The 26,133-nt window shown below is 40.0% G+C and overlaps 3 protein-coding genes across 7 annotated transcripts; 2 read left to right on the top strand and 1 right to left on the bottom strand.

The window, feature by feature from the left end:
* Positions 1 to 4,166: 4,166 nt before the first annotated feature.
* meiob (meiosis specific with OB-fold) lies at positions 4,167 to 10,375 on the top strand. Of its 2 annotated transcripts, none has more exons than XM_035403726.1 (14): positions 4,167 to 4,366; positions 4,701 to 4,826; positions 5,151 to 5,208; positions 5,450 to 5,581; positions 6,218 to 6,290; positions 7,038 to 7,233; positions 7,376 to 7,476; positions 7,576 to 7,628; positions 7,720 to 7,815; positions 8,090 to 8,185; positions 8,679 to 8,832; positions 9,071 to 9,257; positions 9,774 to 9,860; positions 10,084 to 10,375. In XM_035403726.1, the coding sequence occupies exons 2-14, from the start codon at positions 4,758 to 4,760 to the stop codon at positions 10,183 to 10,185; spliced, it is 1,404 nt and encodes a 467-aa protein (XP_035259617.1). In that variant the 5' UTR covers positions 4,167 to 4,366; positions 4,701 to 4,757; the 3' UTR covers positions 10,186 to 10,375. The 2 variants fall into 2 exon arrangements, with proteins under 2 accessions (XP_035259617.1, XP_035259616.1); XM_035403725.1 differs by having other exon boundaries at positions 4,167 to 4,405.
* Positions 10,376 to 11,803: 1,428 nt separating this feature from the next.
* Positions 11,804 to 19,518, bottom strand: narfl (nuclear prelamin A recognition factor-like). 2 transcript variants are annotated; one of them, XM_035402707.1, is made up of 11 exons: positions 19,189 to 19,518; positions 17,951 to 18,046; positions 17,086 to 17,229; positions 16,319 to 16,448; positions 15,592 to 15,726; positions 15,151 to 15,269; positions 14,726 to 14,855; positions 14,511 to 14,583; positions 13,969 to 14,106; positions 12,954 to 13,111; positions 11,804 to 12,650 (listed from the first exon to the last, which is right to left on the bottom strand). In XM_035402707.1, the coding sequence occupies exons 1-11, from the start codon at positions 19,252 to 19,254 to the stop codon at positions 12,409 to 12,411; spliced, it is 1,431 nt and encodes a 476-aa protein (XP_035258598.1). In that variant the 5' UTR covers positions 19,255 to 19,518; the 3' UTR covers positions 11,804 to 12,408. The 2 variants fall into 2 exon arrangements, with proteins under 2 accessions (XP_035258598.1, XP_035258599.1); XM_035402708.1 differs by having other exon boundaries at positions 16,319 to 16,445; positions 19,189 to 19,516.
* A 236-nt stretch (positions 19,519 to 19,754) lies between these two features.
* mlst8 (MTOR associated protein, LST8 homolog (S. cerevisiae)) lies at positions 19,755 to 26,041 on the top strand. 3 transcript variants are annotated; one of them, XM_035402719.1, is made up of 9 exons: positions 19,755 to 19,897; positions 20,424 to 20,577; positions 21,172 to 21,223; positions 21,302 to 21,464; positions 21,612 to 21,687; positions 22,542 to 22,694; positions 23,030 to 23,154; positions 23,273 to 23,436; positions 25,667 to 26,041. In XM_035402719.1, the coding sequence occupies exons 2-9, from the start codon at positions 20,449 to 20,451 to the stop codon at positions 25,783 to 25,785; spliced, it is 981 nt and encodes a 326-aa protein (XP_035258610.1). In that variant the 5' UTR covers positions 19,755 to 19,897; positions 20,424 to 20,448; the 3' UTR covers positions 25,786 to 26,041. The 3 variants fall into 3 exon arrangements, with proteins under 3 accessions (XP_035258610.1, XP_035258612.1, XP_035258611.1); XM_035402721.1 differs by lacking the exon at positions 19,755 to 19,897 and adding an exon at positions 19,904 to 20,066; XM_035402720.1 differs by lacking the exon at positions 19,755 to 19,897 and adding an exon at positions 19,904 to 20,087.
* Positions 26,042 to 26,133: the final 92 nt, after the last annotated feature.

Raw genomic sequence — 26,133 nt, 5'->3', positions numbered from 1 at the left:
CACTGCACCCATGCTGTTAGAATGTGGGAGAAGATCATAACGTGTTTTTCCTTGTAGAAACTATTTCTGAGAACAAATTTTTCAACTGTCATCAGTAAAATTGCCTGTAATTAGCACTGCCTCTCTGGTAGTACTGTGTGGCCTCCAGTATGGACCCTAGCCACTGGCCTGGGGAATATATATATATATATATATATATATATATATATATACATAACGATATATACACCTCAGCTGCAGGTGGCACAGCAGTCACCCAAAGGGCACAAGTGGTGGATGAAGTGGGAGAATGAAGTCGTCTTTTTTTTTTTTTTTTTTAAAGGGAAATGGTTTCTAAATAAATTTCTACATAGTTCAAGTTAATAATTAAATATAAATTAAAATGAGCAGAGCTGTAGTTTTCATGTATATGAAGCTGCTCCACATACAGGCATACTACAGTACAGTAAATATCCAGCATATTAATACCAAATTCCTAGATTTCCACACGCTTACTTAAAAGAAATGATTTAAACATTCCACAGATATTATTTGGGCGTGGAACTAGTATAAAAACACACACTAAAGCATGGGAATCAGCCAGCACTGAAACCCTGATGCCAGAATAATCCTAAGCATTAGAACTCCTTCACGTGACCGACAACGCCTGGGTGAGGTTTTTCACCCTTTGATATCCTGGTAGCTTTGTAATCTGCCGTATCATGTTCCAGCTCCAGCTCTGTTAATCAGCCTGCCTCAAAGTATCAGGTGGAAGGATGACATGCCATAACTGTCTCATTAAATAAATAGCGTACAGAATCAAAGGGAGGTGGGTTTATAGAAGAGAAACAGACAGGACAATGCAGTGGCCTAAGGCACCGCTCCCCTTTTTGTGGTGGTGAGACCTCTCAGGTGCAGGTGCACCGTAAGCTTTTGTATCGTGAGGTAGATGTGTTTGAACACTTGCAGGACATCTCCTTTAGTGGGTCGTTTGTATTAGAGCTAATACCTCATAAAACAAAATTGGGTTTTTCATGTCATGCAATCATGTAAACATAATGTACATCAGGAAGCAACAGCAGCTAAGTGAAGCATATTACTGAACAGATTAAATATTGAATGTGATACTTACTGTATAAGGTTTCAGAGTTATAAATAAATATTCAGCATCTTCTAGAAGCCATATTCTTCATGGTGTGCACTCTGTTCAAGGTAGAAATGAAGGAAAGTTGATTAAAAAAAACTTCACAACAGGGTAAATTCTGTGACAAAAATAGTTCATCATTTATGAGCATTTCTAGGAGTCTATATTAAGATTCTCAACTTTATCATCACAGTATGATAATACGCACCTTTCCTATTGATGGCAGTATGTAATATGATTTGGAGTAAAACTGGAATTTAAGACTAGGCATGTTTGCACATTGTGTGTTCATTCATTTGCAGTTTCTTGGTGCAGAAGAGAGTCTTCTAAAATAAAACATAATTAGGTATAAAGCAAAGTGAGCTTTCACTCAGCCCATATCCTGTATTATAGTGCAAAATTAAGCCATTCATGTAAAATCTGCCACAAAAGAGTGCTTTATGTGTGTCCTGGAAAAGGATTATTATATTCTATAAGAAACACAGGAATTTAAAAAAAAAATGAGACAGTTGTTTCATTAACACATGCCACAGTCCTGAATGGCAGATCTTTGTTTCTTTAGGAACAATGCCCAACTGTGCACATTTAAACTAAACTGCTAAGGTGCCTCCTACTGTACTACTGACCTTAACAAGTGATAACTCCACCTCCAGAGAGGCTTTGATCTTTGAAGAAGTACTTTCTTTTCACCACCTCTATTTCTTTATTGAAAATTCAATTTTAATCGCAGACGATACGTGATATTGATGTGGTAAGTCCCTTTGCCATTAGCAACATATTTTATCACCAATACACAATTATAATTCAATTTCACAGGTGAAAAAATATGAGCCCAGGTGGTTTGTTTCACGGCATGCAATAATACAATGAAGGTGCTTTGCAGTACTGTACTGCCATACTGTGCTTCATGGACAACATAGAAAAAGACTGAATCAGTCTACAAGACAGGATCATAAAATCTCTCAACCAGAGCAGGAAGAACCATATAGCCAAGATTACTGAGATCGCTGTGTGATGTAATATATACTGTAATATATAACCCGAGAAAGGCTCAGAGAGCTCATTTCATCTATAGACAGCAGCCCATTCTTGGATTAGACCGCATCAAAATATAATAATATATTTTCATCTTAAACCAGTCATTCTGTTCGATATATACTAACTATGAGAGATTAAATCTGTTGGAGTGCTTTTGAAAATAAATAAATAATAAAGGAATCTAGCCTCAAAAAATATGTAAAGAAGCTGAAAAATAGTTCAGGGATTCAGGAATTGTAAAACAAAGGTGTAAAGGAATTGCATACATGGGTTTACAAGAGATGGTAAAGTCAAATGTTATGGTCAAGCTTAAACTTGAATTGCAGAGTATACAAATATACCAGTTTGTGTTTTACATTTAGCCTACAGTATTTCAAGGTAAACACTTGCCCAGGCTAGGACCAATCTACTTTGTGATGGTAGAAATGATGTAGTCAAAAGCTAGTGAACGGCATTACATTTTACTGTGTAGTTACAGAATAGGGCAGAAAAAGATATTTGCTTGCATACATCTCCTCGTTATATACCTTTGATATTTCAATGAGTTGAATTCCTCTGGGAGAATGCACAATGCTCCTTAAACAAGTGCATTCATACAGGTGGAAGTGCCACTGAAGTTTCTGATAATGATGCAGACTATTTGCTCCCATTTATATATTTGATCTATGTGAACAAGGCTTTGTGTAAATATGTGTAAAGGTCCTTGCTCTATTGTATGTTTAACCCCTGCTTATGCTGAATGCTCTATCATCATTTTTGGGGTAACAGTGGTTTTAAGGCTCATGAACATCAAATACCATCATACACTGTGTCCTTTGAAAGAGGCTTGGTAAAACATCTTTGTATACATTGCAGGGGAGATTAGAACTATGCTTACTTGCATTGAGGAAGAATACTCAGCCTTAAATATGAAAAAGACAAACAAAACCCTGTTAAATCGTTTGAAGTTGGACAAAAAATCCACACAACAAAATAAAAAAATACTTAAGAATATTCATCTGTAAATAATATACTGGAAAATACACTTATTCCTCATCAGGTTTGCAGGGGGGGCTGGAGCCTATCCCAGCATGCACTGGGCAAGAGGCAGGAATACACCCTGGACAGTTTGCCAGGTAGGGCACACACACATTGTAGGGCATACACTCGTACCTAGGGGCAATTTAGACTCTCTCCAATTAACCTGAAATGCATGTCTTTGGACTAAGAACCGGTGGTAACCAGTGTACTTAGGGAAAACTCAAGCAGACATGGAAATAACATGTAAACTCAGAAAAGCCTTGGCCAGGATTCAAACTATAAGGACCCTTCTTGCTGTGAGGCAACAGCAGGCATTTTATGCTAACTAAATGCCATCCACAGAAAAAATAAACAACTGAACTGAATAAAATAAAATGTTCTATTTATGGTAAATCAAATGTTTTCAACAATAATGAAATGCCAATTTTGCAAAGAAAACAAGGCACAAGACACTGTAGGACAATTGAATTTGAAATGATTCTCAGACATAGGCTATGTCCGACTGCACGAGTTTCTGGCTCCAGTTTCAACATAATTTGCTACATATTTAGGAGAATGAACACAGAAGCAATACCAAAGCTTCAAAACTTTTTGTCTTTCCAAGCAAATAGCTTCTTCCAATAGCAAAACGATTAAGAGTACATTAAGCTCCAAAACTTAACAAAATTTTGATGCTTACCCCTCAGGAATTCATGAGAAACACACGAAGATAAATAAAATAAACCTCTTTCACCAGTCTAAACACGTGAATGCCTGTTTAGCATGTAGGGCAACCTCAAATTTTGTTTCCGAAAGGCAATATACATAGGCCAATTCTGATTAAAATAGGCTATTGATTGAACCTTAAATAACCATATTTAAGACAATACTTTATTTCATGGATTGCCAATGTATTTCTATGACATAACTCACAACGTAATTACTAACGTTAGTCTATATTGTCATTTCGTGCAAGAACATTTTAACCACTTTTGTACTGATTGAAAATGAAATGATAAACCAGCTATCTCGTTGCACTTGTCAGCCCTGTATATCTTTTTACGACAAGGCTTCAAAATGCTCTTAGGCCTACGCTACATACAATTAGCTGCCTATGCTTACTAACTGGCAGGCCAGCTATCTAGCAATACTGCACGCGCACCATCTTACGCCCAGCTCGAGTCGCGTTGTCAGTCACGTAGCTGGGTAATGTTTAAAAATTAGCAAAGGTTATTTATTGTTGTGGTAAGGCTAATTCAAACTGTATACGCTACAAGCGTGGATTTCCGATACTTTGGAATATAATACTAAATGTTCCTGTTGTCAGATATGGAATAACTTCTGTGAAAATAATATGTCTTGTTTGACAGTAATGTAAAGTTCAGTATTATTTCCGTGAGAAAATAAATTGGCTAACCTTAGCTAACACCTAGGTAACACGATTTAGCTGGGTAGCTAACGTTAGACGTACAGATAAATAAGACAACTGCTGAGAATTCCTAACTTTAGCAAGTCAACCTTGGTGCCCTTGTTTTTATAGGTCTTGCATTCTGTTCTACTTCTGGGGGTCTGTTCCGTCAATATTATTCAAAAGAAAATGACGTACCATGCCACTGCTCATACCTACGTGGCCATTTCTGATTTACATCCGAACTGTACACATCCGGTGAGTTAGCCTAATAGCGTTTTTTCCCTGCATGGCATAGTGGCTGGGAAAATCTCGATGGCAGGGTCAAAAGGTTAACTAAAAGAAAGGCAATTAATAACTTCTTAATCATTATTCTAGTAGCTATGTAGTTATGCCTAATTATTTAACGACAGTTATTAAGGATCTTATAATATCATAAATACAATTACTTATTTTGGTTTTAGGCATGATTTAAATTTCAAGTGCTTTTGTGGTGTGTATCCCCCCCCCCCCCCCCCTTTTTTTATTTATTTATTAATTTTCACTTCATCTGAATTGTATTCTGTTATTTTTTGTTTGCAGAACATTTTAGGGGTTGTTATTGGGAAAACTGATGTCAAAGGCTTTCCAGACAGGAAAAGTAAAGTATTTTTTCCTCTCAAATAAGAACTTTTGGGTTAAGGTTTGTCAATAGTCATAGCAAAATAATTTTTGCACTTGCATATTCTCTTTCAAGTTGGGTGCCAGCGTTTCCTCACATTAAATTTGAAAGGCTCTCTACTGCCCTCTCCTGACAAGATTTAAAATTTACTTACAAAAGGAATTAACACTGTCATTTTTTTTTCACTTTCATTGTTTGAACGACCTGTTTTACTTGTCAGATATTGGTTCCGAAAGATTCACCTTCAGCTTTACCATTAAGGACTCAGCAGACCATTTCATCAATGCTTCATCGTGGGGCACAGATGATTATATCCATGGGCTGTCCAACAGCTTCAGAATTGGAGACTGTGGTGAGATCACTCAGTTTTCTGAATTTGTAATGTATTTAATAATTGACATTATATAAGTGACTTTAATTACCGGGATATGTTAGAATGATTGTGGTTGCAATCTACTCAGGTTATCAAATCATTACTAAAGGCAAAACATTTCTGCCAGCAAAATATATTTAGTATTACATATGCAAGTGATATGCCTTAGAATTAGTACCAGTGGACTCTCAACTGTCTTTTTCAAAGTGGTCCTACTTCAATTCTGAGTTAATTTCAGGTCTTGACAAGAACTTATTTTTGTGCCAATGTTGTGGGATATTAATAATGTTATTCTTTCTTACTTAAGAAATGTGATACATCCATTCATATCCATTTCTACATTGCAGAATAAAAGAAAACATTTTTCATTTTTCAAGTCATTACAGTTCTTTGTTTTAAAAACAAATGAAATAACTTCATACCTTCCAGTGTTTGTTTACACAGACCACTAGCTTCATGAAAAAAATTAAATGCTTCATCAGCCCTCTTCCAAGGCACTGTAGTGAGTTTGGACTGCTGACTGCAGTTACATAATAATCTTTCTCTTTTCATTTGTGCAAAGGGAAGACCCTATGCTTTCTTATAATGATATTAATGGAAAACATTGTCTTGCAGTAATTATTGAGAATCCTTTAGTCCTCACAAAAGATGCTGAGAAAGAGGACAGATTCTGCCCTTCAACTCCAAGGTGAAGCTTTATCCTTTAGAAGAGACTTGAAGGACTGCTTTGCATGCATACACACGTAACCTTTGCACGCATAATCCACTGCCTGGGTGGCCATGTAGGACACTGCCCTTGTACCCTTGAGCAAGATACCTAACCTGCAGTGCTTCAGTATACAGTATATCCAGCTGTATAAATGGGTGGAATGTAAATGCTATGTAAAAAGTTGTGTAAGTTGCTCTGTATAATAGCATCTGCTAAATGCCTGTAATGTAATATTTCCTAACAGAAATAAACTATGTGAAACATATCTCATCTTTGTTATTGCTATTAGCCTATAAACAGTAAAATGGGCATGTAAACCATACATTGCTCTCTCGGTCTGGGCCTTAATTAGCAAGGTAACAATTAGAGTACAGTAAAAAGCCAGGCTATATGCAATCAGTTTGCACTGTGTGTATGGAACATGGACTGAAGCTCCTGTTCTGCCCTTGAAGAAAGAAACATACAACAAAACTTATCACTGCCATTATAATAACATTTTAAATGTAATAAACATTTGAGTTACTTTCTTTTGTACCTATTACATTTAGTTGTATGAAGATTTGTTATTGTAATCTGTCTATTAAAATGATATACAGTACAATATGGTGTGCTCAAAATTTATCTGAGTAATAGTCTAATGGTCTTTGCTAAATATCTTCTCTGATTACATCTGAAATTATCTGGAAGTGTATTTTAAAACCTGCTTATGTATTTTTTACATTTCAGCTTCTACAGGCTGTTGGTAACTGAAAATCACTCCACCATAAGTGTATACCCAGATATGGAGGCAGACGACAGGCTCCTAGCTCTGCTCCATCTGCCTGTGAAGGATCCAGCTGACTTCTATTCATTGGGGGATATTGTTGCAAATGGTCAGACCTTGGACGGCAGTGTGATTAATATTCTCGCAGCTGTTCAGTCGGTAAGATCCGAGTCACAAGAATGCTGAATTCTGGACAAAGATGGCGCTCATCACCTCCGTTTATAGCAACAGTAGTGCGTTAATGAAATATGATCCATTATGAGATTTATCACCTGAAAAATCACTGATGTTCTTGCTGCAGATCGGAGAGATCAAGTATTTCACAACTTCAGATGGTCGCAAAGGGCAGAGGTGTGAAGTGAAACTCTTTGATGAAACCGAGACAATGTTTTCCTTAACCTGGTGAGAAGAAGGACCATTCTTTCAGTTAATAATGCATGTATGTGCATACAGTATCATTATTCCTTCTGACTGGTGAAATGTGGCCTCCATTTCGTTTAGTTGGGACAGAGAAGCAATTCAGCTGGTTCAGGCGTGGATACCAAGAGAGACAGGTGCAGTGAGATAGTCTACAATTTGAACATGCATACTGAAATTGATTGTAATGGTCACTGAACTATATTTTTTGTCTTATTTTTCTTTTAGTGCTCTTCATTGCAGATGCACGTGTCAGTTTTGATAACTTCCGCAAAAGTATGGTTGCCACAGTTACCTCAAAAACAATCATTACCGTCAACCCTGGTAAGAAAATCCCTGGAATTAAAAGTTTGAAGGGTTATAACAAATAGAAAGTGATATGCAATCTACTAACTAATTTTATTGGCATATAAATGATTTGTGACCTTGTGATTTGTGTTTGGGTGTATAGATTATTAAATCTTTAGTCTAGTTCTTAATTTTAGCCCAGTTAAATGAGCAGGCCCTGAACTTATTCATTACTGTAAATAAGTAAAATTAGACATTGTTTCTGATAATGTGTGCGTAATGTGTTTAATCCTTTTCTTTCATTGATAAGACACAAAAGAGGCCAATCAGCTCTTTAATTATGCCAGGGAGTTCTCAGAAACCGGAGGACTGGATGATCAAGAAAAACAGCCTGGAGAAGTACCATGTATGTAGTCATATATTGTTTTAATAAGATGCTAGAAACTTAATTTCAAACTGCAATTATTATAACATGCATGTAGTAAACAAAAAAAATAGCAACACCAATGTGAAGTCAGTAAATTGGGTGTTGGGCTGCTGCTTGTGGCCAGAACGGCCTGCATGACCCCTGGCAGAGTACCAGCGCCTGGAATTCTACTGTAGAAATACGTCACCACTTTTCACTGAGAAGGTCGGTCAGCTCATACTCCGCTGGTGGAATTGAAAAGGGCTGTTCAAGGCATTGTCATCTCTGCAGGAAAGAAATGCTTTAATTTGGGGTGGAAATGGTCACTCGGTGTTCTGAAAAGCGCTATATAAATAATAAATATTATTATACATATTTGTTGACATTGACCTTCTAAGGGTGTGCCCAAACTGTGACACTATTACAGAATTTAGTTCAGTACCTAGTGTCCTGATATGTAATGCTGTGTTTTTGTATCTGTTCCTATTTTCAGTGGATTCTATTACTGATGTGTTCACTGTGAATCAGTTGAAACTCAGAGCTCAGGAAAATCTTGAGAGGCAAGACACCATCTATGGAATCACATATGGCTTCATGACCACTTTGAGTATTGACTCCTCAATTTCCAAAGTCATTCGAAGCAGGTGGTAAGTGTACGCGTGTATTAAAAATGCCCATCCACTTGAACAATGTTTTACTAATGCATAACGTGATAATGGAGTTCATGCCTGAGACTTGAGGAGTTGTCATTTCTCTCAATGCGACATCAAGCAATGTACATTTGCTCATTGCCTATTCACTGTATCATTTTCTAGGGGGCACTTTTGCAGAAGTGTCAGTTTTACTGCTGATTTTTGGCATTAATGGGCAAGGTGTGTATTTCAGTGCCAAGTGCAGATTTCAGGTAAATGAGGAAATGCAGGTGTGCGCCAATGCTGCGTGCCCAGCGCAAGGGCAGCCCCTGGAGGCCACGGCGGGGTTTGACCTGCTGGTGGACGTCACTGATCACACGGGCACGCTGCAGTCCTGCTCGCTGTCCGGCACTGCAGCGGAGAATACGCTGGGATGCACGGTGAGTGCAAATACAGGCCACAAGGCTCCAGTCATTCAATCCCATTTGCCTTGGGATTATCAAAAGAGGCTGGGTCGGTGTGACCATATTTATAGAAACATCATAATAGGTCATATTTTAACATGTTTTAAAGTTTCCACTGTTCCTTGAAGCAGAACTCCTGAGATATGAGTCTATCTAATCAGCATTTATGATGGCATTTATATGTTATTAGGCAGATTACAATAAACAAATTATTTATTGTGATTGCGCTAGATGTACCAACATTCACTTATGAACAAGACATTTTGTCGCTCGATATGAAAATGAAAACAAGAATAGGATTCATTGTGTTGCTTTAAAGTAGGTCAGATTGGTCTCATCTCATGAACTGGAATTTTGAGGTGAAACCCACCTTTCATTGATGTCTTTAATTGTCACTCATTCCCAGGATTTAATCAAATGTAAAATTTACAGGCTCAGTTTAAACTCAATTGGAGTTTTATGTATATTCATCGGGTAATCTTTTTTTTCCAGGCTGAAGACTTTGTTTGTCTGACAGAGGTGCAGAGGACAGCTCTGAAATGGAGATTCCTTTTGGAAAGATGCAAAATCTATCTGAAGGTACATACACGTTTAGTTTTTACAATACATATTAGTTTATCTTACAGTGTCTCCAATAATTATCTAAGAGAGATAAAATGTATCCAAAATTCAATTCAACAGTTTTACACTGTTCATATTTGGTCATTATCAGAGGTCCACTTCACATATGGTGGTAAATCAGGCTAATCTTTTTTTTTACTTTTTTACAATCATTTTCAGTGGATGATGTTCTTAATTTCAGGTTCTTCCTTCTTCAAAAGCCAGAACTGGGTTGAGAGGGAGCATCCTGTATTGCACATTAGCTGATCCAGTGGAAGTGCGTCAAAATGTCCTGACTGAGTAACGCAAGTGCATAACTAATCCTGGGATGAGTTATGTTGTGGTTTTTTGGTTTACTCCTGGGTGTAATAGCTTCAGGTATTGCTATTTTTATGTGATATGTTTGAATTGAATAATTCGAGTTTGTTACACATGGGTTCCACCAAGTTACAAAATAAATATTCCAAGTATTATACATTAAAATGTATTATGAATTATGTTGTCGTATTATATTGCATATTGTATCCCATTGAGATACATTATTCTGAGATATCACATACATATTGAATATTAAATACTGTAAATATTAAGTTTTTAGTAGGGTACATTATTCCATGGATTGGGGAGTTAAATCAGCTGAATCACTGTGACAGGCCAAACCAAATCCTTTTTTATTCAGTGATATTTTACTGAAAAAAGAAGTCATTAATGGCAACATTCCTTTCATTGTTCATGTTATGTCAGCCAGAAATGTCATGGTGAGAATGTCCTTAAATGCCAGCCTGTCGTGAAACCCCCTTGGGTCTCTCAGTCAGAAATTCCATTTCCTCACAGAGGACAAACAGGCGATAATGCCGCATGGAAATTACTGTAGCTCTCTAGTTCAGCTGTTCAGAAGCATATCTACCAACCGTACAGAATTTTACATTCAGATGTGCTTAGCCTTCTACAGTACTGATGAAAATACTCCTCTCAGTTTTCAGAAGCATGCAGTCATGAAGTTTGTTTTATAATTTACATGCACATAGAGCATCAGTAGAGTAGAGTTCAATACTTTATTATTGCTGTCACAGTATGTCGCATTATTAGAGTTCAGTGCAGCTGTACATCTATACTGGGAGCACTGGCATTAGCTGTGCTGTGATTTTACCAAAATAATCTGCACATGCATCTCTATTTATTTTCATATGCACATAAAGAATGTTTTATTCTATATGAACATGAACAGCTAAAATCAGTCGCTATTAAATTGCTTAATCATTAATTCAGTCACAATATGTATATTAATTTTAAACAAGACATAGGACAGGATTTCACGTTTTTGTCAACACCAAGCCAAAACCTAACCATCCAGATTTGTCCAGGTTGTAAGCGTTCAACACTTGGCAAGAGGCTTGCAGTTTCCATGTAATTTCTAGATGCAAAGGTCACTGTCTGTCATTAATGTGATGCTAGGTACAGCTGATGTGACAGAGCAAGGGAGGAACAAGTGTTACTGTGTACTTAGGGTGAGTCGCAGCCATTAGACATCACAGCACAGTGTAAAAAATAAAAAACCTGATTAGCATCATTTTATCCATAGAGCAGTAAAAGTGGGGCAAAATAATATATGACAGTATATACCAACAGCCATATTGACTGCCGCCTTATATGACTTAACCCATAGTTTAAATGGAATTTGTAATTTTGTGAACTGCATGAACCTCATGAGCACATAGCCAGTTACTCATGACCTTACGTGCCTGTATGTACATGCAGTAACAGAATATTAATATGCAGAGATGCTTCAAAGCTATTGGTAAGTTGGTCTGTAGGCTTTGTGGCGCAGAATGGAAGATAATGATTTGGATACTATTAAACAATGTTTTGTACATGCAAGTACACTTATGCAGCAAGTCTTTAATTAAACAAATAGTCCCAGCTTCAGTGTGTAAAATATATTTATTTAAATATATTATAAAATATTACATGGATAAATCAGAGATAAATCACATAAACATACTTATATGTCATACATACTCATATGTCATATTTTGTTGTGCGTATTTTAGACTTTACGGCTACATCACGAACCATACGTACACTAGCATCCTCCGTTAAAACTTAGAATGAAAACAATATCAACACAAGGAAGAAAATTCTGAAGTAGCTTTATGTTGTTCCATGCTAAACTGGGATAAATCTATGTAGTTTTTATTACTGCTAACTGCAAGGATTTACCCAATAAAGCAAAGTTTAAAAAAAAAAAAAAAAACTAATTCAAAAAGAGTAATAAAAAAATAGACCTGTGGCTTAGACATGCTTGGGAAGCGAACACACATTGAATTCCGGTTTACATAATGGCTTTTTTGACTGCTTTCCTCAATATGTAGTGACTTAAGGAAGTAGCTTTACTGAGGGCTGTACACAGAAAGAAAGGGAGGGAGGACTGTTGTGTTACAGAAGCAGTGTTGTGCAGAAGCTCCGCCTACCCTTGAGCTGACTGACGGCTACGCTTGAGCCTCACACGGTGTTCACCGTGTAATTTTCACCACTTCATGACGAGGCCGTTGGTGTTCTTGGCCACCCCATGGTATCCTGTGTGTAGCAGCTCCCGGGCCTTCTCCTCCCCCACATGGTGCAGCCAGCTGTGGTACAGATGTGCCACTCGATCCTCCTCCTCGGGCGCCCGGGTGTTCTCTGCCTTATACAGGTCCTCTACCTGCTGCAGCAGCTCCTTGTTGGGCTTGTCAGGTAAGGGCTTTACCTGCCCTCCCCCATTCACGCACCCTGCGATGGCAGTCACAGAAAAGATATGCTCAATATCCTCAAAATCTTCCAATGCATTGTCAAATATAATGATGACATCTTGTTCTATCCAAGGGACAGATTAAACCCTATCGCAAAACTTTTAGCCTTACCCCCTTACTAAACACCCCCACTCTATGACACACTTCAACATAAGGTTAGATCATCTCTGACTTTCTGACTATTCCAAATTGCTGTCTACATTTTAGAAACCCAAAGAAACGTGTTTAAGATTTGTTGAGCTATGATATGTGGCGAACCACTGGAAACCCCTCATTCCCTCACCTGAAGGGCAAGCCATCACTTCCACAAAGTCATAGGACGCCTTCCCTCTCTTTAATTTCTGCACCAGGTTCTGGATATTACGGAAGCCATAAGTGATTGCAAATCGCAGCAAAACAGTTCCGTCCTTTTCCAGGGTAACTTCCTGGAAGTCCTTGTTCCTGAAGATTTACAAAGGAGAATAAAATGAGGTGTTTAAAAAAGGTTACAACTTCACAACCTATCGTATTAGTAGTTCCTTACCCACGGTAGATCACACAGCAAAATACCTCTTAAATATCACAAAAACCCACTGACTGATGCACATTTGATAGTTACGCCTGCATTTTAGCAGAAATTCTGCTTCTGAATAGTTGCTTACGGTGACAGTCCAACGTTTTGGAAAATACACTTTTTGGCTGTCTTACCCATAGTTAGGCAAATTTCATCCCGTCCAACGATATCATGCTAAGTGTGCTACCACTATGAATAGCTTCAGATGCAAGTAGTGTTATGCCGGCTAAGTGATAGAAATACAAGCATGAATAGGGGGTTGTCAGGTATGCGTGTCACTGACTGTTAACCTGCGCACCCACTGCCGCTCCCACTGCAGCCAATAGTACTGCATACCTAGCAGCCCAAAACTCGCACTTCAAGCGGTGCTGCACACATATAAATCACTGCGCCCAGTGCATGGATACATGGTTATTTCTCAATTATAGTTCTAAATTTAGCTTCCTCCAAAACAACCAAGATCTTGTTTTTCTGCTTTTATTTTTACTTGTTTAAAATATGCAGGATGTGAGTGTAAATAACTAACGTTGCCACTGTCTGTAGCCATTCATAGTGGTAGCAGTTAGCACAGACCCTGTAGAAATTGCATAATATGTTTGTCCTGGACGCAAAGGGATGAAATTGGTATTGATGTTATCGTCTAACTATGGGTAAGTTAGCCAAAAAGCTCATTTCCATACATTTGGGACTATCCCTTTACTCTGTTCTACCAGGCCCTTTCTCAGGGAAGTCTGAGGGGGCTTACTTGAGGGTCTTGTACGTGATGTCTTTCACCTCCACTCCAAAGAGCTGTCTGGCCGCGTGAATGTACACGTGATGCAGGTATCCGCCGGAGCTGCTCCCCGCGTGACGCAGCAGCTCGTCCTCGTGCACGCTACTGAAGCTGCAGCCACAGAGAACACGGCTCACTGCCCCTGGCCTCGCCACCTCCCCAACAGTGCTACTGCGCTTACGAAGCAGGCTACCCACTCAGTCAGGATACCGCTCTAATTCTGTCTTCAATGCATTGTGAAGCAAACATACAAGATATACTGTACTCTAGTTATATTTAAAATGTGCTCTAGTATGTTTAATAAACAGCTACCTAAAACATACTGTACTTAAATATACACTGAAAACATATTCAAGACATTCTGTACTCTGGTATAAATGTAATAAATATTTTTTATGTGCTATATGCTATACATTTAGCACACTCAAAATATAATGTTTCACTTAGTACACACTTATCACATATTCATGCAATAAAAGCAATAGCTTTAGATATATTAATGGAGGAAAGCTCACAAGGTGTCCAAAGGTGCTGGTTCCACATCATTCAGAGACAACCCTTCCTGCTCCAGCATCTTCATAACCTCTCCTGCATGTTAGAATTCATATACGTCAAAGGTTATTTCTATGAAAGTAAGGTGCAACAGAACTCATCAAAAGGTTCTATACCTACACAGTTTTACACTGACGTTTTAAATGTGTCACTTGTTGGTCAACTTTTTCCTCCATACCTGACGTGATGACACAGTCCACCTCTCTTGTGTCGGCCTCTTTCAGGAAGAAATCAGATCTAGATGCCTCCAGCTTCTTGTCAAAGCAGGGCATCACTGTTACATGGTAGATCTGATTTGGGGTCAGGTTCTGCACAAACAAAATAACCAGCATCACACAGCATGCACTCACTTCATATGCACAGCCAGTGAAAAAATGGAAACACCTATTTAAAGTCACTTATTGGACCGCTGTCATTTTTAATTAAACAAGCTGCTCCAACCCCACGTTAAAAATTGCTCAATTGCAGTTGCTCACCTTCTTGCTTCACACTTCAAATGAATGCAAAAGCATCACAACACTCTAAGTGAAACATACTGACCCACTGCTCAGATCACTGTGTATCAATATTTCTACAATTATTTATTGATATACTATTACTTACATGCTGCTCAGCAAAGTAGCCCTTCACCAAAGAGCCCATGACCTGCTGTGGGGAGCGAGTGGTGCTGATGTAGGGAAGAATGAAATCCCCATGAGTCTTCTCTGCATAGCAGATCCAGCCTGTTCACCACACACAAGAACACAGGAACTGTGTGAGGAGTACGCTAGAAAAGATGCCCTGGATGAGTCTATGCTGGATGCATCAACGCTAGTCCGGCAGGAGCTGGTGGAGGCCTGGTATTTCCAACTAAAAGCAGTTCCTGGGATTCATAATTTATTTCCCTTCTATAGAAAATATTATTTTAAATGTTTACTGAATAAACTTCCAAATTTCCAAGTTTTAAAAACTTAAATACAATATGGCCTAATAAAGATATAGAGGAGCAACTAGGAACACTGTGTTTGCCTTGTGACCAACAAGAAGGCAGTAGTTTCTGGCTACCTGGACAAGCAGAGGCCAGCATTGGCAGGGCCTTCTTGTCCCGGTCCTTGCGCTGGAAGCGTTCCACAAATTCTCTCTGGCTTTCCAACAGGCTGAATGTCCTGCTGAATCCAGTGTCAAACACATGGTGCACCCCTGAAAGACAAGCACCAACACTGGCAATCAACAACCACCTTGTTCACAAAAATCATGTCCGTAGGGGAGTAACATTCTTTTGTTAGCTTAGAAAACTTTTTTTGCGTGTATCTGTATTGTAAAGATATTCTGTCCATACTTTAATATTCATGTCATGGAACACCATGGAAAAGTTTGGGTGGCTGAATCACAGCCAACGCATCTCCTATTATAACACTTTCTGTAGTATTATATGCAAAATAGAGCAGGAGGACCGAAAACATAGCAATTTGTAAGGAAGACAATATCTCAACAAAAACACGTTTTCAACATACAAAAATACCAAGATACTCACACATACAAAGCACTGTCTATAATTAAAACTTGCTCAATTTAGGCCTGCCATTAAAAGTACTGATATCAAAATAAGGCCAAGTCACAACAAACAATATCAGAGATCTTAGCCAACACAATTTAAGCAAGTTATATTCCAACGCAATGCTACCCAATGTTTCCAAAATTACTTCATGTAACTTGGCCCTGTGTTTTTTCATCAGGAGAGGAGAGAGGTAGACACTAGCAGGTGAGAAGGCTAAGGACAGTGGTCACTCACCAAGATTTTTGAAGAAAGCAGTCAGCCGCCTGGCAGCATCAGTGGTGCTCAGGTCAAACCGTGCCGCCAGAGAGGCCCTGGACTGAGGTGACACCGATACCACCACCACTGTCTGTTCAGCGCTGTTCTGCTGGATAAAAGCACAGTGCGTTTGTGGAAATGTACCGTGCACATTCTGCAGAGCGTGTCCAAAAGGCATAATTTCCCTCCCGTATTGCAGGCGTTCGGCAACAGTACGTGGTGACCTACATTTTTTGCAGTGCTTGTATAAAGGGTATAGTCTTATGCATTGGTTTTGTAGTGATTGGATGAGGGCGGTGCTGGATATTAGCTTTTTGAAATGGGTATGTACTTCATGGTGTATATCATCTTGTTGTCGTAAATGTCGGCAGTAGCATGTTTTGTATTTGTAAGGCACGAAGTGTATTATACCTTGTTGCTGCATTTGCATTAGGAATATGGTGCACAGTTGTGTTAGAGGTACAGTATATGGAACCTTGTAGTTTATCTGTAATGGATACACTCTATAGGTTTAGTATCTTGTTGAGTCTACTGTCGAATTAATATACTGTTTGCTACATTGTTTTGGCTGAGCAAGGAGTACAGTATTCAGTATGTTTTATAGTAACACAGGGGATACAGTGTTTTACATGTACTTTGTGGTTGCTGTATATGGAGTAGAGTATTCAGTATATAATTAGGTAGCATGTGTAATAGGTACAATGTATGGTACCTAGTGTATGGTGGATGGGTATAGCATACAGTACCTTGTTGCGTTGGAGCACTTTGTATAGCTCATCTTGACTCTGTTGGGCTATCAGGACACTCTCAGCAGATGTGATACAGCCACTGCAGGCCAGGCAGTCATTCAGTGTAATCTTTGCCTTCTCCAACTTCTGCAGCCCACCATCCTGCCAGCACACAGTGTTTGTACCTTTATGATATTCACATTACATTTTAGGCATTTACCAATTGCTTTTATCCAGCATTATTGTAACAAAGTATCCATTAATACAGCTAAGTACAGTGCTCTAGAGTATAATCACTGCAGGTTAATTTCCAACACACAGTCTCTGGGTTACAAGCCCAGTTCTCTAACAATAACACGCTATACTTCCACCCTTTATTTTACACCCTTTGTGGGGACATCTCAAATTTTATCTCCCCACTTTCAACCCTGCTAGTATTACAGAACAGCCAAGTCATCCATGGGGAATTGACTAGACTGTCGGTCCTCTTCCTCAGAATCCCTTCATTTTCCATCCATTATCTACACCCACTTATTCCTGGTCAGTCGTAGGGGGTACTGGAGCCAATCCCAGCATGCATTGGGTGAGAGGCAGGAATACACCCTGGACAGGTCGCCAATCTATCGCAGGGCTCCATTCATTTTTTATATACATATTCCTTACCTATTAGTAAATATGAAAACTGAAGTTAAAAATGCCAATGCATCTCTCTTCATTCCTAGAACTAAGATGTGGGGATATGGATAGCATTCTATCAAACAATGTACTTGGTATGACATAGCAGGGAATAAAAACATCACAGACAACACAGGGGCGGACAAGAAAATGAACTGCTTGGTAATTTAAGAGAGAATAAATTCATTGCTGTTGCTTTTATTATTACCTGGTTAACCTGAAAGTAACTCCCATCATCTTCTATTTGAATTTTGGCAACAGATTTCCCAGGCTTCTTCTCCAACTTCACTGGTTTTACACACGCCTGTAAAACAGAATGCCAGGATGTGTAGGTCATTTGCCCCACAGTTCTGTGATTTACACAATGTAGGCTACTTCTTATACACAGAAATGCATAGCCTAAGCCTTCAAGGCAAGAGACAGCATAACATGATATTGTGCTATACACCTCTCAAACAATTAAAGTTCCTTTATAATTAAAAATTAAATGCCTTCGCAAGCATGCAGCAGGTACACGGTAGCAAGCACGGTAGCTGTCTAACTTGAAAATAATTTTAATGGTTTTAGAAACAACATATAGGACAACATATATATAACACTTTGTGCTAAATATCTTTAAAAGGACATTTATTGTAGTATGACCCATACAGCTAGCGTTAGTCCAAGAGGTGAACAGAAACGGATCAAATCAGACTTACTGGTTCATAACTGTAGTTAACTTGTTTAACATCAGGACAAAAATAGCAAATGATGGGTAGCTGTATTTGTACGGATATTTGCACAACAGAGTCTGTTAAATTTACTGTTATATTACTTTATTCGCATTATATGTCATCATTAAAAAATGAGTTTTTACCTGAATAAAAATCCAACAAGGTAAAGTTACCAGAAATCTAAACCAAGTACGCCAGCAAACGATTACCCAACAGCCCAACGGAACTCGTTACAAAATGATGAGCCAGCTCATTTAGTCCTCAAACCTAATCCTGGTCCAGTAGAGCCTGAGCCACAGTGTCTGCTGGGTTTTCTTGTTACTCAGCACAGTAGCATAACAATTGATCAGTTGACTACACAGCCATGTCTGATCACTTGGTTCTTCGGGACAGAATCAGTTGCTCACCTTAATGCACAAACAAAAGCCAGCAGACGGAGTCTGGGGCTCTCCATGAGCAGCAGTGAGGATCACTGAGCTAACTAACGTTATAATCGCTGCATCATTCAGCATATGCACCGTCAGTTAACGTTATAGTCTATAGTTACCCATTTTAGTTAACTTAGACTAGCGAACGTTGTCAAACGTCAAAACAATATCTGGATCGTCCTCTCTGATAGCCGGCTAGCCGGTTAAAGTATGCATAACCTCAGCGTTTTTTAATAGCTGGTTTGGCAAAACATAATACGTCTAAATATCCGCTCATCACGGCAACTCAATAAGCTATTCATTACCTGAGATGGGGTTATAAAATCATCCAAATCCGTCAGTTGTAAGACACCACTGAATTGCGATGCCATGTTTTGCCCTACTACCGTAAAATGTTTTGAGTCCAGGCCAGTAATACAGTTCCGCGTGTTCTTTGCTCTGCCAGGTCAACTGAGTGCACTGCGTAGTGCAACCCTTCCCTTCCGTCACGATACGGTCTATGGTCACGAGATAACGCAAGAAAAAAACTCAGAACTCGCAGAAAAAGCGTGAGGCGGATTCGTTTTATAACGTTACCAGATATGACATGAATAGTTTCTGACTGGCAATATGACCAGTCACAAACGTCCCTATGCATTTCCGTAGAGGTAAAATGTTACATTTACAGTGGCGTTCATGAATGTCAATTCTGCTCACTACAATTTGTACTCTACTGTTCGCATAACTTATATGAACTATCTATAAATATTACCTATATATAGCCTACTAAATATAAACAATGCGTTAAATAATTAACTCTTCAACACACTCTGAAGCCAGAAAATATTTCATATTACTCGCCTTATGTTTCTTGTTTTTACAAAATAACAGTTTCAACTCTTGAGGAACGAAAATGATCTGAGGTTTTTACTATGGAACCATCTATGAGGAAAGAGAGTGATGGTCGGAGTGGTTTAGGGTGAACACCAGAGTGAACACCGTAAAGACCAACTGCGCCCAGTTTCGGAAAAGAGGGTAACGTGAGCTTTGTCAATATTAGAGAACTGGCTATCTGTTAACTATCTATGCATGTTTTAAGTCAGTTGCTGGATAAATGTAGTAGTTATGTAACCGGTATTTAAGTGTAGAAGTGGCATTAGGTGGAATTCATAATTGTGTTTTACTCAGATCTTGCAGGGTTGTGGTATGTTTACGTTTTAATAAGGTAACAAAAAATAATGTTTGGCTTTGTCCTCACGTGTGAATTGTCACTATTTTACAATTTCACTTTGTTGCTGTAATATCTTTGTAATTACCGATATTTTTACTTAAAAGACGGCTCCATTTATTTGCTGCATCCTTGAGATGTTTACATAGGGCCTGCACGTTCAAGTGGGTAAGGTTATCTATATCTGTACATGTCACTGCCTATGTTCTCTGTGCGTAAATGACTACCGCGTAATGAAAATCATGTTTGTTCAGAGGCACAGGGCCTCTCTTCGAACACTATCTTTTTTTAAACTAAGCTGCTTGACGTGCTATAATTTGAATGCTAATACAGGTTTGTAGCGGCTACAAAGTTGAAGATGAATGTGAACCAGGGGACAGTTGGTAGTGACCCCGTCATTTTGGCCACAGCTGGGTATGACCACACGGTGCGATTCTGGCAGGCACACAGCGGCATCTGCACAAGGACAGTCCAGCATCAGGACTCGGTATCCTAAAACAATCGGTGCTCTTTTTCTATGAAAAACCAAGCCTTTGAAAGACTGCATAGATAATTGCATACTGTGAGTAATGAAAATTGAATCATTTAAAGGATACAAAATTACATATTTGTATTTTCTTTTTTGGTAACTTTTTTGTTAGACGATAGTCATCATAAGTATCAATCAACACTGAATGGGCTTATATTCTAAAACATTGCATTTAAAAAATGTTTCCAACAGAGATTTAAACACAAAATTATATTGTTACAGTAGCAGACCCGTTTCTACTCCATGATGAAGCAGATCTACGTACATGTGCTATTCTTTTTATAGTTGATGCTTGTCAAATTTTTATTTTTAGTTTTATTTCTCTTTAGGACTGTCTTCTGATTGATTCCGAACTGGGCAAGTTTCTATGCCACCGGGTACAAGGCTGTATACTGTAGATGAGCTCTGCTGTCATAATAGCTGTTCATTTATAGCACTTAACGCAGTGCAAGAAAACACTTGGCAACCAGTTAAACCAGGCAAGAAATGGAACGAGCAGAACCAATAATGCACATGCACATTTTTTATTTTTCCTTGACGCAAGATTCAAAGCAGGTGAATTCCCTGGAAGTGACTCCAGATAGGAGTATGATCACAGCTGCAGGTGAGATCACACACACACACACACACACACATTCTCAATACATGTTTTGTACCTTATTGCTGAACCCTGTTTCATCAGGTTACCAACACATCCGTATGTATGATCTGAACTCTAACAACCCCAACCCTGTCATCAACTATGATGGTGTCAGTAAGAACATCACATCAGTGGGCTTCCATGAGGATGGCCGCTGGATGTACACTGGAGGGGAGGACTGCATGGCTCGTATCTGGGACCTTCGGTATGCCTGTTTCTTCTCCATATACACCCCCATAACAGCCATCCGTTGAACATGGCGAACATGGCTTTCACACACCATGGACTGTTTTCACTTTCCTTAGAGGACCACTTCCTTGATATATTTAATATGACTCTCTTTCCCTTGAAGGTCAAGGAACTTGCAATGCCAAAGAATCTTCCAGGTCAATGCGCCTATTAACTGCGTTTGTCTACATCCTAATCAGGTGAGAAAAACTTTGATTTACTTTATTACATAGTGATGCATATAACACATGAATCACATCACTAGCTGTATGATAGGAGTGGATTTGTGTTGTGATCATATTTTAAAGTAATCCAACCATGGTAAACATGGTTAATGATAGAGAAACAAGAGTGGTTGTGTGAATCAGTTTCTGCGGTAACTAGGTGGCACTCCATGAATTTCCCGGCATTTCCCACTAGAGGGAGTAGCAAGACTCATTTTCAAGGACATTCAAAAAATAAAAATACACAATTTACTGGAAAAAGTGGTGATGTCTTAATAAAGCTTTGCTGTGAATATCTCTTTTGATCCATTAACCTGTTTTGGGTGCTAAATTCATAAACTTTGAATCATCAGCCAATGACAGGTTCACCTGCCAATTTGTACTTCGATTTCAAAAGTGAGCATATTAGGTCTTTTTATTATCCGCAATGTTTTGAAAAATTGAACATGAACATGAAATGATCTTAGAACCATTGAATACCTTGCATATTGGTATTAAGGCAGACACCTGTTTGTTTATAGAAAAGTTGCATTATTGTCTAGACATAAATATCCATGTCACTTGTTTAGATAAAGTCTGTCACGCTGTTAAATCATGAGTGGCCAAGTTTCTATTACAAACGATTGTATTGTTTCCGGAGAAATCTCACACTAGGTTCAAGTTACAATGTTGAAGTCCCTCGTCAACAGTATTGTAACCTTGAGTTTATATATGATGAGTTTGCACGTGGTAAAGAGTAGCTGCAGTCATTAGACTGGTATAGAAATGATGCATCACACCCTTCTCTGTAAAACGAAGCAGCCCATGTATTGCTGTCTGTGCTTCTGTAGGCAGAATTGATAGTTGGGGACCAGAGTGGAGTGATTCATATTTGGGATCTGAAAACCGACCACAATGAGCAGCTCAGCCCTGAGCCAGAGGTTTCTGTCAACTCCGTCCACATCGACCCCGATGCCAGCTACATGGCCGCAGTCAACAGTTCAGTGAGTACTGGCATCAGCCTTTACAAGGCCGTACAAACCACTCCCAACATAACTGAAAAGACAAAAACCTGGGATTCTTACTTCGGTTTTTGTAAATATATGCAACGACAGAACTAATGTACGCAGAAATAAGTCTGATGCCTTTTTTGGGGGGGGGGGGGGGGGGGGGTGTGTGACATATAAAACTACATATACCAAGAGTATAGGTGTATATTTCAGTACTCCTGACAGTTCTAACAGTGTGTGAGGGTCTCTGTTTTTGCGGCCCAGCCCTGCTGAGGGTTGGTGTGTTGTGAGCTTTCCGCTGAAGTGTGTGGTCTCCCTCTCTTCCTCAGGGGAACTGTTATGTGTGGAACCTGGCGGCGGGAAAGGGGGATGAGGTGACCCAGCTCATTCCCAAGACCAAGATCCCAGCTCACAAGCGCTACTCCTTACGCTGCAAATTCAGCCCCGATTCCACGTACGTGCAGTCAGCCCATGTGATATCTGACACTCCGCCAACACGTGAACATGTTGTTCAAATTAATCCAGTGTACCGTTACGAAACTTCAGCTTCTGATTTTATGTCTTTGCCACAGGTTACTGGCCACTTGTTCTGCAGATCAGACCTGTAAGATCTGGAGGACGTCCAACTTCCAGCTGATGACAGAGCTGAGCATCAAGAGCAACAACCCTGGGGAGACGTCCCGCGGCTGGATGTGGGACTGCGCCTTCTCAGGAGACTCTCAGTACATCGTCACAGGTCAGTCCGCGCACACGGCTCGCTTTGTGAGTCACAGGTCAGTCCGCGCACACGGCTCGCTTTGTGAGTCACAGGTCAGTCCGCGCACACGGCTCACTTTGTGAGTCACAGGTCAGTCCGCGCACACGGCTCACTTTGTGAGTCACAGGTCAGTCCGCGCACACGGCTCGCTTTGTGAGTCACAGGTCAGTCCGCGCACATGGCTCGCCTGGTGAGTCACAGGTCAGTCCACGCACACGGCTCGCTTTGTGAGTCACAGGTCAGTCCGCGCACACGGCTCGCTTTGTGAGTCACAGGTCAGTCCGCGCACACGGCTCGCTTTGTGAGTCACAGGTCAGTCCGCGCACACGGCTCGCTTTGTGAGTCACAGGTCAGTCCGCGCACACGGCTCGCTTTGTGAGTCACAGGTCAGTCCGCGCACACGGCTCGCTTTGTGAGTCACAGGTCAGTCCGCGCACACGGCTCGCTTTGTGAGTCACAGGTCAGTCCGCGCACACGGCTCGCTTTGTGAGTCACAGGTCAGTCCGCGCACACGGCTCGCTTTGTGAGTCACAGGTCAGTCCACGCACATGGCTCCCCTGGTGAGTCACAGGTCAGTCCGCGCACATGGCTCCCCTGGTGAGTCACAGGTCAGTTCGCGCACATGGCTCCCCTGGTGAGTCACAGGTCAGTTCGCGCACATGGCTCCCCTGGTGAGTCACAGGTCAGTTCGCGCACATGGCTCCCCTGGCGAGTCACAGGTCAGTTCGCGCACATGGCTCCCCTGGTGAGTCACAGGTCAGTTCGCGCACATGGCTCCCCTGGTGAGTCACAGGTCAGTTCGCGCACATGGCTCCCCTGGTGAGTCACAGGTCAGTTCGCGCACATGGCTCCCCTGGTGAGTCACAGGTCAGTTCGCGCACATGGCTCACCTGGTGAGTCACAGGTCAGTCCGAGCACACGGCTCGCTTTGTGAGTCACAGGTCAGTCCGTGCACGTGGCTCGCCTGGTGAGTCACATGACTGCAGGACACCCGAAGGCTGTTATTTACCGCGAGAAACACACTGCACATCACAGGTCAATGAGTTAACATCTAGAGTGACAAAAATAGCCTTGAATGGAAATATAGCATCGCATGTTAAAATGTGAATTCAATATGGAATGAAGACTTGTTTGCATGCTATAAACAATCAAACACACTTATTAACAAGTATGTATATACATATACAGATGGTACAAGCTTCATATTTTTGGAAATGTAGCAGAAGACAGTCATTGCATAGTATGTAGATATTTATAGGGGAAACAAAGCTGTTTATCTGAAACCTTCACAATCTATATAAATGGCAAAAAATGTACTGTGTTGTCACAACCTGAGTACATGTCTTGAAAATGAAGCTTCAATGAAACTCAGCTGAAAATGGTAACTATGCATGAACTAAGGTAACCTGTACAAATGGCTATATATCTTTATGTGAGTGTTCAGAGGTTTTCAAGCATCAAACATTGCTTTTATTGAATAAAATAAGAAACTGTAGAGTGCTTTGGGTAAATATAAGTCCCAGAGATAATCACCATCGTGTAATAAATGCATGGACATGAACAGTATAAAGGAATGTGAGCAAATATCTGGATAAGGAAGTGGGTTAGCTGCCATTGCACAAGGTTAGCACTGTGTGACTAAAGTATTTCATCAGCAACCACAGGTTGGTCTACAATAGTTACAAAATCACTTACAGTTTGCCTACAGTTTCACCCAAGATAGTGTGCAGGCAGTTGAATTGACAGCAAGTTTTCATGTGTAATAGACTTTGGTAGAATGAGTCCCGTCTGCCAGTCTAGAGCATTACTGGGTCATTTACTGTGAGCTGAAAAATGTGCAGAAATTCCTCAACTGAAGTGGTAAAGGTGAATGAGAAGATGAATGAGATTGTATACTCTGTCTGGAAGGGAGGAAATTTAGTAAGGAATGAGACATTGGTTAATATTGCTATGATCAAAACTAAGGATTCTAAAGGGAATTTCAAGCATCATCAATGAGCCAATCAATAGACTTGAATGAGCAAAATGATTTGCATTGTTTACATTATCCATTTTGTGTTAATTTTACATTCCTTTCCTCCATTTAAATCTTGTGTATCAGACTTGTCATTACTGGTTCTCTTCTGTCAGGGAAAGACAAAGGTTGCCTGTTTTGTGCTTAGTAGGTGGACCTGTGCACTGACTGATTTGGGCTTTGATTGGTTTCCAGCCTCCTCAGACAACCTGGCACGGCTGTGGTGTGTGGAGACGGGTGAGATCAAGCGGGAGTACAGCGGCCATCAGAAGGCTGTGGTGTGCCTGGCGTTCAATGACAGCGTGCTGGGCTGAGTCACTGCGGCAGCTCGGCCAAAGGGTGACCTCTGACCTCCAGCATCACTCCCAGCTATGACTCTCCTGCAGGACTCTAGCATCTCACAAGCTGTCTAAGCTGACCTCAGAAGGAAAGGAACCTGCATTTCAAAACCCTTATTTACAGAAGGACCAGATCGGTTATAGCTCTGATGTGCAACCTGAACCAGATGCGTGTGCGAGTCTTGTAGTTGTCTGTTTGACTGCAAGAATGACCAAATGTAATAAATGTAATCCACTTCCACAAGTAAAGAATAATGTTAGTATTTACTCTGAAATTTATTTGTGTAGACTCTTGTATAGAGAAGCAGTTTTATTGTTTTAATA

Source organism: Anguilla anguilla, chromosome 2 (assembly GCF_013347855.1).
Source record: "Anguilla anguilla isolate fAngAng1 chromosome 2, fAngAng1.pri, whole genome shotgun sequence".
Taxonomy (NCBI): domain Eukaryota; kingdom Metazoa; phylum Chordata; class Actinopteri; order Anguilliformes; family Anguillidae; genus Anguilla; species Anguilla anguilla.
The sequence above is the reverse complement of the archived record's forward strand: the minus strand, read 5'-3'. Positions and strand labels throughout refer to the sequence as shown.

Coding starts and splice junctions, on each gene's coding strand:
- meiob (XM_035403726.1), top strand. CDS start 4,758: ATGACGTACCATGCCACTGCTCATACCTACGTGGCCATTTCTGATTTA. Junction 6,291..7,037: donor TTCTGCCCTTCAACTCCAAG/GTGAAGCTTTAT, acceptor TTTACATTTCAG/CTTCTACAGGCTGTTGGTAA. Junction 8,186..8,678: donor ACAGCCTGGAGAAGTACCAT/GTATGTAGTCAT, acceptor TCCTATTTTCAG/TGGATTCTATTACTGATGTG.
- narfl (XM_035402707.1), bottom strand. CDS start 19,254: ATGGCATCGCAATTCAGTGGTGTCTTACAACTGACGGATTTGGATGAT. Junction 18,047..19,188: donor ATTTTATAACCCCATCTCAG/GTAATGAATAGC, acceptor TCTGTTTTACAG/GCGTGTGTAAAACCAGTGAA. Junction 13,112..13,968: donor ATCACGTACAAGACCCTCAA/GTAAGCCCCCTC, acceptor GTAAATCTTCAG/GAACAAGGACTTCCAGGAAG.
- mlst8 (XM_035402719.1), top strand. CDS start 20,449: ATGAATGTGAACCAGGGGACAGTTGGTAGTGACCCCGTCATTTTGGCC. Junction 21,224..21,301: donor GAGTATGATCACAGCTGCAG/GTGAGATCACAC, acceptor CTGTTTCATCAG/GTTACCAACACATCCGTATG. Junction 23,155..23,272: donor AAATTCAGCCCCGATTCCAC/GTACGTGCAGTC, acceptor TCTTTGCCACAG/GTTACTGGCCACTTGTTCTG.